This window comes from Salmo salar, chromosome ssa07 (genome assembly GCF_905237065.1).
Source record: "Salmo salar chromosome ssa07, Ssal_v3.1, whole genome shotgun sequence".
Classification (NCBI taxonomy): Eukaryota; Metazoa; Chordata; class Actinopteri; order Salmoniformes; family Salmonidae; genus Salmo; species Salmo salar.
Genome location: NC_059448.1, coordinates 25,639,546 through 25,652,654, shown reverse-complemented (window position 1 = coordinate 25,652,654; position 13,109 = coordinate 25,639,546). Strand labels below are relative to the sequence as shown.

The 13,109-nt window shown below is 41.8% G+C and overlaps 1 protein-coding gene across 1 annotated transcript; it reads left to right on the top strand.

Moving 5' to 3' along the window:
* The first annotated feature begins 5,307 nt into the window (after positions 1-5,307).
* LOC106609018 (myeloid-associated differentiation marker homolog) lies at positions 5,308-9,834 on the top strand. The gene is made up of 2 exons (XM_014207347.2): positions 5,308-5,466; positions 8,482-9,834. The coding sequence occupies exon 2, from the start codon at positions 8,629-8,631 to the stop codon at positions 9,478-9,480; it is 852 nt and encodes a 283-aa protein (XP_014062822.1). The 5' UTR covers positions 5,308-5,466; positions 8,482-8,628; the 3' UTR covers positions 9,481-9,834.
* The last annotated feature ends 3,275 nt before the right edge of the window (positions 9,835-13,109 follow it).

Below are 13,109 nucleotides of genomic sequence, written 5' to 3'. Positions count from 1 at the left end.
GTATTATTAGATCAGTGGCGAACCTTAATTTTTTTTGTGCATGTTACTTTGGCATTAATACGTGTCACATATTAGTTTTTAAAAGAAGATGAGTAAATAAAGCCGGATACAAATATGGTAATTTTTTGCTTTCTTGAGTAAGGCAGGTCCAAAATGCAGGTGTTTCAGCCTAGCTCAGTGCTTTCTGGGGTGCTGGGGCAGCCAGCAGAAAAAAACAGAGCGTAGGGGTTGGTAATGTTATCTAGTTGTACTGTGATTGGCTCAGTGTTCTCTCAGTCATTGGGACACTACATCACCGCAAAATCTACAGGGGAGCTAAAAAAAATCAAGTGCTGCTCTCGATTTTGGCAGTGGTGGAAAAAGTACCCAATTGTCATACTTCAGTAAAAGTAAAGATATCTTAATATAAAATGACTCAAGTAAAAGTCACCCAGTAAAATACTACTTGAGTAAAAGTCTAAAAGTATTTGGTTTTAAATTTACTTAAGTGTCAAAAGTAAATGATATTGCTAAAATATACTTAAAAACTTATTCGGGATCAGTGTCCCTTCCACGGGACGGTTGAGCTAACATAGGCTAATGCGATTAGCATGAGGTTGTAAGTAACCATTAAATTTCCCAGGACATAGTCATATCTGATATTGGCAGAAAGCTTAAATTCTTGTTAATCTAACTGCACTGTCCAATTTTCAGTAGCTATTACAGTGAAAGAATACCATGCAATTGTTTGAGGAGAGTGCACCATTATGAACATGAAAAATTATTAATAAACAAATTAGGCACATTTGGGCTGCCTTGATACAACATTTTGAACAGAAATGCAATGGTTCATTGGATCAGTCTAAAACTTTGCACATACACTGCTGCCATCTAGTGGTTAACATCTAAATTGCAACTGGGCTGGAATAATACATTATGGCCTTTCTCTTGCATTTCAAAATAATGGTACAAAAAAAAAAAAAAAACGTTATCTTTTACCAGATCTATTGTGTTATATTCTACTACATTCCTTTCACATTTCCACAAACTTCAAAGTGTTTCCTTTCAAATTGTACCAAGAATATGTACATCCTTGCTTCAGGGCCTGACGTACAGCCAGTTAGATTTGGGCATGTCATTTTAAGCGAAAATTGAAAAAAAGGGGCGGATCTTTTTAAGTATCAAAAGTAAAAATATGAATCATTTCGAATTCCTTATATTAAGCAAACCAGACAGCACAACGTTCTTAAAAAAAAAATTACAGATAGCCAGGGGCACACTCCAACACTCAGACATGTTTTACAAACATAGTATTTGTGTTTAGTGAGTCCGCCAGATCGGAGGTAGCAGGGATGACCAGGGATGTTCTCTTGATAAGTGTGTGAATTGGACCATTTTCTGTTCTGCTAAGCATTCAAATGATGGGGGAAAAAACTATTTAGAATAAGGCTGTAACCTAAGAAAATTTGGAAAAAGTCAAGGGGTCTGAATACTTTCCGAAGGCACTGTATCTACCGTAACTTTGAGTGGACTGATCATGTCAACATCATACTTTCAAAATCTTAGGTAGCAAGCTCGACAAGCAGTCATCATCATGAATCAAGTCAACAATCTACTGACAAATCCATTTCAAACCTTGTCATATGAAGAGAAAGTATAGATAAAACATATCAGCGCTCATCTGCCATTGGACATAAACATTAGGCAACAAATTGTAAAACGCCAATTCAACAATGAAGGATTTGGAAGGAATCAGTGGCTAACTGCAAGCATTGCAAAGCAATCACTAGCCTGCTATTCAGTGGAGAGGGTGTGTGATCCAAGTCTGGGTTTAAGGGTCTCTTTTCCAGGCTTAAAAGGATAAACATTCACATACAACACCATGGGCCAGAAAAGGTTGAATACATTGGCCATGCTGTCAATCCAGCATGACTTCTGCCGCGTTCAAAACAACTGGAAACTCGGAACTGGGAAATCTCAGACTTCAGTGAGTTCAAGACAACTGGAAACTCTGAAAAAATATTAGCACTGACTGGGAAAATACGTTTTGAACGGTCATCCAACTCGGAATTCCAAGTTGGGAACTCGGGCCTCTTTCTAGAGCACCGACCTGAAGATCACTGACGTCATGATTCGACCTTCTTTGTTTTCAGAGTTTCCACTTGTTTTGACAGCACCATAAATCCAGTAAAACATGACAAAGTTTGACAAAATGTGCCCACAAGAAGGACCGCTGCGCCACCTTCCTGTTCAAGTGAGCTCAGCACAACAAGGTGAGTCCAAAAATGTATTGTATGCTGCTGCATAAATTATTTAATATACCAGGGAGATATGTATACTGTAGCTAAGAAAGTAATACTAAGTGTATGTTGTGTAGTAAGCTGTTAGTAGCCCATGTGCCTCACCCTAATAATTTGGTCCCTTTCCCCCTCATAACTTAGCCTATTGTTCTGACTTGGTGGTGCACATGAAGCCTATAGCCTGTTTTAGAGAAATGTCATTGTCTGCTTATCTGATCCCTTTATTTATCCTACGGTTCTGACTTGGTGTACAGGTAGAATACTGTAAGAATGGCCCATGTTCGGAATTTTGTCACTGTACATTTCAAAAGTGCTGAGTAAATAGTTATAGTGACTACGTCCGTCTTTGCTCGCTCATTGTCTTAATTGAAATTACGGATTGCCTCTTATTCGCTCATCGTTCCCTTCTGCCACAGTTTGTCCATCTCAATTGTCAGTAGAAACCACATTTGTTTAAGGAAGTCAGCCATTTCAGCTATGCTTTTTAAAAAGGCAGTAAATGAGGCTGAATGATCTGTTTCGCTGCCAGATAAGGCTCCGCTGATAGCTAGGTGTAGCGGTGGTAAGGATTCACTCCATGGTGCTGAAAAGAAAGCTCTGCTGTTAGGGCCTACATAAAGCTGTCCCAACAGTTTGTGGGCACCGTTTGTCACCGTTATAGTGCAATTAATGTATTGTTTAGTGTTGTGGCTTTGCTGGCATGCATCAACATTTTTTGGGGGGGATATTGGGTCAAGACTTTATTTTCCTTATTATTATCATCATCATTAAATAACCTACCTAAGATGTCATGAGACTTGTAAACTACATAGAATTGCATGAAATTAGCTTCAAAACAACAAAATTTCCCTAAATCCTTCAAATTAAACAAAATCATGCTGGTGTTGTATTTAATATAGGCTATCTTAATAAACAATAATAATGAAGAATGGGTGGCGGGGGTGAGGAAAGTAGGAAAATAAATGGAGCTAGGCAAGGAGGAAAGGAAAGGAAGCAAGGAAAGAGTTCACATGAATGTGGTAGGGATTAACCACGGCCAGTAGAGCGGGAAGGAAAGGCAGCTAGGAAATGAGAAAAGGAATCTAGGAAAGAAAAGAAGTTCACATGTCGGTGGTAGGGATTAACCACGGCCAGTAGATGGCGATAGTATTGGCTTTAGTGACAGACTAATTTTAGCAACAGGATGTAGCTGGATACTACTGTTAAAACTATTGCTGAAACTGGACCTGATGGAAACTGTTTCAGCAGACGATGCCTCCCCATACCCTCAAACAGCTTCCACCACTTATCCACACACATCTGGGCCAAGTTCATTAGCCAAACGTTGTCGAACGTTGCAGATAGGAAATGCCATCAGTAGAGCCAACATGATTCCTTGTCCTCCATTACCAAGAAGCACGTTTGTTATAGGTAGCCTAACAGTATTTCAAACAATTCCAAAACGTTGTCCTGCTGAATGCGCCCCTGGTTAAGCCCCCAATTCCAGTTCCAGACATGACCTACTATAAATGAGACATATGACCAAATTTGGTGTGGAGTTTGTGAGAAAGTGAGGGGATTCGATTAATCTGTCCCGGGCGCCTGGATGGGCGTGTTTTGCACACAGTGAATGTTGATTGCCTTCGTTTAGGAACCGGGCTGCCACCCGGGCGTGAGCCAGGTGCCCCGTTTAAAGCCCATGATGAAGTCGGCTCAAAACAAAAGTGACATAATTAAGCACGTGGAGAATGAGTATGATTTTCTGTGTTTTCACATGCAAGAGTGATTGTGTTTGATAAAAACGCATTATTTGCCTTCCCAATAAAAACTAGTTTGAAATTTCAAATATATACGTGTGTGTGTGTGTGTCTGTGTGTATATATATATTATGGGAAAGAGATGTATCTTCCTGGACGATGCATCATGCTGACTGTTCGATTTGAGAAGGGCGCTGGCCATAGACCGTTGCCCCACGGTTCAGCATAATCGACCACGCCCAGTTCTTCGCTGAGCTAAAGGTAACTGCCAACATAAAGGAAACATCCACATAAAGTGTCACAATGAGGCATTGGGCCACCACGAGCCAGAACAGCTTCAATGCACCTTAGCATATATTCTACAAGTGTCTGGAACTCTATTGCAAGGATGCGACACCATTCTCCCATGTGAAATTCTATAATTTGGTGTTTTGTTGATGGTGGTGGAAAATGCTGTCTCAATCACCACTCCAGAATCTCCCATAAGTGTTCAATTGGGTTGAGATCTGGTGCCGGACACAGCCATGGCATATGGTTTACATAATTTTCATGCATATCAAACCATTCAGTGACAACTCGTGTCCTGTGGATGGAGGCATTATCTTCCCATGGGGGCATGGCCATGGTAGTCAAAATAATAACCTGCCCAGCATTCTATACATGACCCTAAGCATAATGGGATATACAATTCTTATTTAAATGAGGAACCACACACTTGTGTAGAAAGCACTGCATTGTATCCAGTGGTGTAAAGTACTTCAGTAAAAATACTTTAAAGTTCTACTTAAGTAGTTTTTTGTGGTGTCTGTACCCGACTTTACTATTTATATTTTTGATGACTTTTACTTTTACCTCACTACATTCCTGAAGAAAATAATGTACTTTTTACTCCATACATTTTCCCCGACACCCAAAAGTACTCATTACATTTTGAATGCTTGGCAGGACAGGAAAATTGTATAATTCAAACATCATCCCTACTGCATCTGATCTGGCGGACTCATTAAACACATGCGTTGTTTGTAAATTATGTTGGTGGGCCCCTGCCTATCCGTAAATTTTAAAAACAAGAAAATCGTGCCGTCTGGTTTGCTTAATATAAGGAATTTGAAATTATTTATACTTTTACTTTTGATACTTAAGTATATTTTAGCAATTACATTTACTTTTGGTACTTAAGTATATTTAAAACCAACTACTTTTTTTAGTTTTACTCCAGTTGGATTTTACTGAGTGACTTTACTTGAGTCATTTTCTATTAATAAGGTATCATTACTTTTACTCAAGTATGACAATTGGGTACATTTTCCACCACTGGTTGTATACCTAATTTACTCAAGTGTTTCCATTATTTTGGCAGTTACCTGTAGACGAAGTGGTCGCGAGTGTAAAAGTGCACGCCTCGGCTCCAAAACGGTAACAGGAAGGAAGAAGACCATGCGAGATCAGAGGTAAGAATAACCGTTCTTCTTTAAAATGCTATTTCTATTCCAGTGCAGTCTTGACGAGAAAGAAGGTACAGAAAATACCGTTACTTTCTATTTTTAGTCCAATGAGAATGCCTCAGATACCGTAGCATTAATCTACTTAGGTGCAGTGCGTCGCGTCGGCAACAGCCCTTACGCTTGTGCACTCACTCACTCACTCATCATTGATGATCCGTGTGTGTTGAAAATACCATCAACAAGTCTGGTCATGCTTTGATGAAATTTTCTCCCCATGTGTTTCAGTTTGAACATCCTAAATAACATTCATAGGGAATTTCTCACTGGCATGAAAATAAACAATAAAACCAGCACTCTCCTGCTAAGAATATTGCAATACTTCCTTTTCAAGAGAGAGAGAGGGAGACTTGGGCACGTACCATAACTGCACCCATCACATCCTCCTAACCCCCATTTCACCTCAGTTTAGATTTGTTCCCCAGCCTCTAGATATGAGTAACTAGGCCCCCATCTAAAAGAGAAACGGAATATGGTATTGCCAATGTGGGCCAGTTTCCCAGACACAGATTCATCCTAGTCCTGGACTCGTCTAGGAGCAGCCTTGGTCTAATCTGGGTCCAGTAAACAAGCCCAAGGTTTGTTTAACTCAGTTTTATATCACAAACTTGTCATTTCCATGTGGTCTAGGTCTACGGTACAGTAGGCTAGTAGTATCTGGGCCCCTGTAGATGTGAGATGGAGACATTAGTTCAGCTTCCAGTTTTTCTTCCTCGGCCAGAGAGAAAGGGAGGCTCTTTACAGCTCTCCTCTGGCTAATAGACTCAGTAAAGAACTACTTAAAGTAACAAAGCCTTAAAGAAGCCAGGTTTAGAGCTTGACACACTGAAGAGGAAGTCAATGTGTTACTGACAAGCATATGATGAGGATGACTGAAGTATCAGTGTACCTTGCATTCAGTTCATGAGTATATTAAATATGAGTCAAAGGCCGCGTCCATAGGGCTCTGGTCAAAAGTAGTGCACTGTGTAGGGAATAGGGTGCCATTTGGGATGCAGATCACGTCTCGAAGTCTTAGGATCTTAGCTTTGGCCCAATGGAAAGGGATGACGATGATGCTGTGTGACTGACAGTGAACACCAATGCCAATAGAGAGCGACGATGTCAAGGAGGAAGTGCCTTCTCAATTCAGTGTGAATTCACTGGCTTTTTATTTCCTCATTACTGTGTGCCTACTCCCTAGCCTAGTACAAGTCACAGCTAGAATAGCTTTTTCTCTCTGACTGCTATATCTTTCTTAGCGTGAGGAGAAGTGGGTCACATTTTATTTGGATAGTTCGGATAATCCATCTGTAGATGCTTTACAGATGGTCATACTGTACTATCAACAATATCTGTTGATAAGGGTTAGGGTTAGTAGATAGTAAGTTGAAATCTTTCTGATAGACTATAAATAGTCTGTAAAGCATCTACAGATGGACTATCCAAATTAAGGGTTACTGATAAGTGTAACCTACTGGAGGAGTATAACATGTAACCAGGAGGGGGGGGGATGTGGTAATCAATTAGTAGGCCTAACAACCATAAAGAGCTGGGTTGAACAAAATTAATTTGTGCAAACCGTAGCAAAAACATTTTACACCATACCGAAAGGTTTTGCACTGGTTAGGGGTGTATTCATTCCTCCGATTCTGATGTGATACGTTTCTTAAACGGACGCAAACAAAACAGGGAGGGACTTACCTGAATTTGTTTAATAGAAACTCTTTATTTTTTGTATTTAAAAAAATATATATATTAAAACCGTACAATCTACCTGCGGTGAAGCCGCTCAACATTTACGTTACATTCAGTCATCAAGCAGACACTCCCATCCAGAGCGACCCACAGGAGCAACCAGGGTCAAGCACCTCGCCAAAGGGCATGTCGACAGACCTCCCACCAATTTAAATCGGGAACCCGAACCAGAAACCTATCGGCCCAAGCTCCCAACCTGCCAGGCTCTGCAATGCTTGTTTGAACAAGAGATACTTTGAACAAGGTTTAATTTTCAATTAATCGAAAATGAGACGTGGCTATCTGCACAAAGGCAATTTTTAAACAAGGGATGACTTTTTCTTAGTAATCTACTTGAGAACCATTTTGGGTTCAAGTAAAACTTTTGTATAAGTGAAGCTTTTAGAGGATTAGTGCTTTTATATTTAATCTCAGCCCACCCAGTTCATATTCATTATATAGATGGGCACGCTTTATCTTGTCTGGTTTAGCATCCCAGATAAAGCAAAATATTTTTTGCTCATATGATTAGAAAAGCAAATCATCTGGGGTAGGCAATGCCATACGTAAGTGATGTAAACTAAGATAGGACTAAGGAGTTAATCAGTGTAATTTTTTCCATAAATAGACAGGTATTTACTTTTCCATGGTTGCAGGAGCTTGTCTATTTTTATTAGTTCTCTATTGAAATTCATTGTGGAGAGCTCATTTATATATTTTGTTTACTTCACCATCAGACATTGTATAGGTAAACTGCAGGGTCATGAAAAAGTTGTCTTTTAAAGATCCAATACTTAATATGGATCTTTAAATTATACTGAATAAAAATCTAATCACTACATGTAAAGTGTTGTTTCCATGTTTCATGACCTGAAATAAAAGGTCCCTGAAATTTCCCATACGTACAAAAAACGCATTTCTCTCAATTTGATAGCACGTATTGTCATAGTGAATACAATTCTCTCATGCATTTAAACTTAGAACTGCGAGTCAAGCCATGTTGATGTAATGTGTGTACTTAAACTGGGAGAGCATGTAATCAGGCATCTCTCTGGGGAGGGAGGGACATGTAGAGGAAATGTGACTGGGAACCATTTTCAAGAACTGCTCTCATATATGTAGAACAGTCATGTTAATGGTTTCAGTTTCACAATTTCACAATGGTTTCATTTAATTTATTTCTAAATTGGGATGTTCTGTGATTTGCCTGGCCCCTAAATCTTGCTTTGTTTCTTTATCTCCTTGCAGAACCCTGGATGAGAACAGGACAAGTTCAGAGTCTTTTAATTGTATCTGAGGAAGGGCTCAGAATAATAACTATTACGGTGTTCCAGCTATATTACAGTACATATTCCCCACTCCCCTGTATAACTTGACAGTATAACACCTCCCACCATGCCATTGATTGTGCTGCCCACCTCCCAGCTGCTGTGGGTGCGTGTGGCTGCCCAGTTGTTCTCCTGCGTGGCCTTCAGTGTGGTGGCCCATGAGGCCTCTCTCTCCCACGGGTTAGCAGACTGGTGTGTGTTCTGCTGGGCCTTCAGCTTCTCCGCGACCCTGCTGGTACTGCTGGTGGAGCACTTTGGCCTCCAGACCCGAGCCCCTGTCTCCTGGAAAAACTTCCCCATCACCATGGCCTGCTACGCCACTCTGCTCTGCTTCTCCGCCTCTATCATCTTCCCTGTCTACTTCCTCAAGGGCCAGCAGAACCACGGGGAGGCCCGGGACAGACGCATCGCCTCCACCGTCTTCTCCTGCCTGGCCACCGTGGCCTACCTGTGGGAGGTGACCCTGACGCGGGCGATGCCGGGCGAGGTGGCGGGCTACATGGCCACGGCTCCAGGCCTGCTCAAGGTGTGCCAGACCTTCGTGGCCTGCATCATCTTCATGCTGGTCAGCGACCCGGTGTCGTACGATCATCACGCAGCGCTCAAGTGGTGCATGGCGGTCTACTGTGTCTGTTTCATCCTGTCGGCGGCCGTGGTGGTGCTGTGTGTCGGGGAGTGTACCGACTTTCTCCCGTTCCCCTTCACACGATTCCTGTCAGCCTATGGCCTGCTGGCTGTTGCCATGTACCTGACTGCCACCATCATCTGGCCCGTGTTCCAGTTCGACAAGAGTTACAGCCACAACGAAACCCGGCAGCAGCCAACACTGTTGATTGTTGCGGTTCTCACCGCTCTCAACTTCCTGCTCTACCTGACCGACCTAGCGTACTCTGCACGCCTGGTGTTTGTCAGTGTGTGAGGGAGGGGAGGGAGAGGGAGGTGGGACAAAAACTACTGTGCACAATTCGTTCAGTTGTGAAAGTATTTCTGCATTGCCTTTATCTTCAACAAGCACCTCTTCAAAGGGGGTGACACTCTAGACCCAAACTGTTATAGACCTATATCCATCCTGCCCTGCCTTTCTAAAGTCTTCGAAAGCCAAGTTAAGAAATAGATCACTGACCATTTCGAATGCCACCATACCTTCTCCGCTGTGCAATCCGGTTTCCGATCTGGTCACGGGTGCACCTCAGCCACGCTCAAGGTACTAAACGATATCATAACCGCCATCGATAAAAGACAGTACTGTGCAGCCATCTTCATCGACCTGGCCAAGGCTTTCGACTCTGTCAACCACCACATTCTTATTGGCAGACTCAACAGCCTTGGTTTCTCAAATGACTGCCTCGACTGGTTCACCAACTACTTCTCAGACCGAGTTCAGTGTGTCAAATCGGAGGGCCGGTTGTCCGGACCTCTGGCAGTCTCTATGGGGGTGCCACAGGGTTCAATTCTCAGGTCGACTCTTTTCTCTATATATATCAACGATGTCGCTCTTGCTACGGGTGATTCCCTGATCCACCTCTACGCAGACGACACCATTCTGTATACATCTGGCCCTTCTTTGGACACTGTGTTAACTAACCTCCAAACGAGCTTCAATGCCATACAACACTCCTTCCGTGGCCTCCAACTGCTCTTAAACGCTAGTAAAACCAAATGCATGCTTTTCAACCGTTTGCTGCCGCACCCGCCCACCCAACTAGCATCACTACTCTGGACGGTTCTGACTTAGAATATGTGGACAACTACAAACTACAGTCTGGCTAGACTGTAAACTCTCCTTCCAGACTCATATTAAACATCTCCAAAATTAAATCTAGAATCGGCTTCCGATTCGCAACAAAGCCCCGTTCACTCACGCCACCAAACATACCCTCGTAAAACTGACTATCCTACCGATCCTCCACTTCGGCGATGTCATTTTACAAAATAGCTTCCAACACTCTACTCAGCAAACTGGATGCAGTCTATCACAGTGCCATCCGTTTTGTCACCAAAGCCCCTTATACCACCCACTGCGACCTGTATGCTCTAGTCGGCTGGCCCTCGCTACATATTCGTCGCCAGACTCACTGGCTCCATGTCATCTATAAGTCTCTGCTACGTAAAGCTCCGCCTTATCTCAGCTCACTGGTCACCCCCAAAGCCAACACATACTTTGGCCGCCTTTCCTTCCAGTTCTCTGCTGCCAATGACTGGAACGATTGCAAAAATCGCTGAAGCTGGAGACTTACATTTCCTTCACTAACTTTAAACATCAGCTATCTGAGCAGATAACCGATCGCTGCAGCTGTACATAGCCCATCTGTAAATAGCCCAACCAACTACCTACCTCATCCCCAAATTGTTTTTATTTACTTTTCTGCTTTTTTGCACACCAGTATTTCTACTTGCACATCATCATCTGCTCATCTATCACTCCAGTGTTAATTTGCTAAATTGAAATTACTCCGCTACTATGGCCTATTTATTGCCTTAACTCCTCACGCCATTTGCACACACTGTATAAAGACTTACTTTTTTTCTATGGTGTTATTGACTGTACGCTTGTTTATCCCATGTGTAACTCTGTGTTTGTGTCGCTTTATCTTGGCCAGGTCGCAGTTGTAAATGAGAACTTGTTCTCAACTAGCTTACCTGGTTAAATAAAGGTGAAATAAAAAAGCAAATGAAAAGACCATTCTTTGTCTTTATTGTATCATATGGGCTACAGTTGGGCTGATACAAAACAGGTCAAACAAAAAAATGCTGCAATGTGGCTAGAACTGCACCACCAGGGGCATATTTCACAAATGGCACCGATGTATTTCATTACATGGGTTATTGTTAGATGATTGGTTGCAAACGAACTTGATGCTTGCCATCACCCTGCAGAAGAGTTTGTCACCATAGCAATGTAACGTTGCAACAGCACAGGCATTTAGATTTTTTTTTGGAACCAACGTATCTGTAATCTGATCAGCCTGTTGGAAAGCCAGAGTGTCTGGTTGAAATGCTATGCTAATGTGCACTGTAACTTCTTCTATAAATAAACTCTGTTTTATATCATATTTTATTCCTTGAGTGTTTATGCTAAATGACAAATTACAGTGAGCTCCAAAAGTATTGGGACAGTGACCATTTGTGTTGTCGTTTTGGCTATGTACTCCAGCATCTTTGATTTGAAATGATACAATGACTGAGGTTCAAGTGCAGACTCAGCTTTCATCCATATCGGGTGAACTGTTTAGAAAGTACAGTACTTTTTGTACATTTTCCACCCATTTTAGGGGACCAAAAGTACTGGGACAAATTCACTTATGTATTTAAAGTACCATAAATTCCGGACTATAAGCCGCAACTTTTTTCCCAGCTTTGAGCCTCGCGGCTTAAACAATGACGCGGCTAATATATGGATTTTAATTTTATTTATTTATTTTTCTCCAAAAAAACACATTCTGTGACGGACTCAGTTTTTTGGCGGCATGAAGCTTTCATTAGACCAATGAAATTGCCAAACGGGTTAAGGTCAAACAATTTTTTTGTTTACTGTTTAGATTAAATCGAGCGCTCTCAAACTTCCCATCATTCTGATTACGGTAGTCATTTTGTCACCCTCATCATGGCAAAGACACGGAGAAATGCATATGATGCAGCTTTCAAGTTGAAGGCAATTGATCTGGCTGTTGGAAAAGGAAATAGAGCTGCTGCACGGGAGCTTGGTCATAATGAGTCGATGATAAGACGTTGGAAACAGCGGCGTGAGGAATTGACTGAGTGCAAAAAGACAACTAAAGCTTACTGCTAATTTTTTATTTTTTGTTACAAGCCGTGTTTCGTTAATATATTAATGTGGATGCTACCATCATGACGGATAATCCTAAATGAATTGTGAATTACAGTGAGGGAAAAAAGTATTTGATCCCCTGCTGATTTTGTTCGTTTGCCCACTGACAAAGAAATGATCAGTCTATAATTTTAATGGTATGTTTATTTAAACAGTGAGAGACAGAATAACAACAAAAAAATCCAGAAGAACGCATGTCAAAAATGTTATAAATTGATTTGCATTTTAATGAGGGAAATAAGTATTTGACCCCCTCTCAATCAGAAAGATTTCTGGCTCCCAGGTGTCTTTTATACAGGTAACGAGCTGAGATTATGAGCACACTCTTTAAGGGATTGCTCCTAATCTCAGTTTGTTACCTGTATAAAAGACACCTGTCCACAGAAGCAATCAATCAATCAGATTCCAAACTCTCCACCATGGCCAAGACCAAAGAGCTCTCCAAGGATGTCAGGGACAAGATTGTAGACCACAAGGCTGGAATGGGCTACAAGACCATCGCCAAGCAGCTTGGTGAGAAGGTGACAACAGTTGGTGCGATTATTCGCAAATGGAAGAAACACAAAAGAACTGTCAATCTCCCTCGGCCTGGGGCTCCATGCAAGATCTCACCTCATGGAGTTGCAATGATCATGAGAACAGTGAGTAATCAGCCCAGAACTACACGGGAGGATCTTGTCAATGATCTCAAGGCAGCTGGGACTATAGTCACCAAGAAA

Excerpts from the sequence above, each read along its gene's own strand:
- LOC106609018 (XM_014207347.2), top strand. The coding sequence starts at position 8,629 with ATGCCATTGATTGTGCTGCCCACCTCCCAGCTGCTGTGGGTGCGTGTG.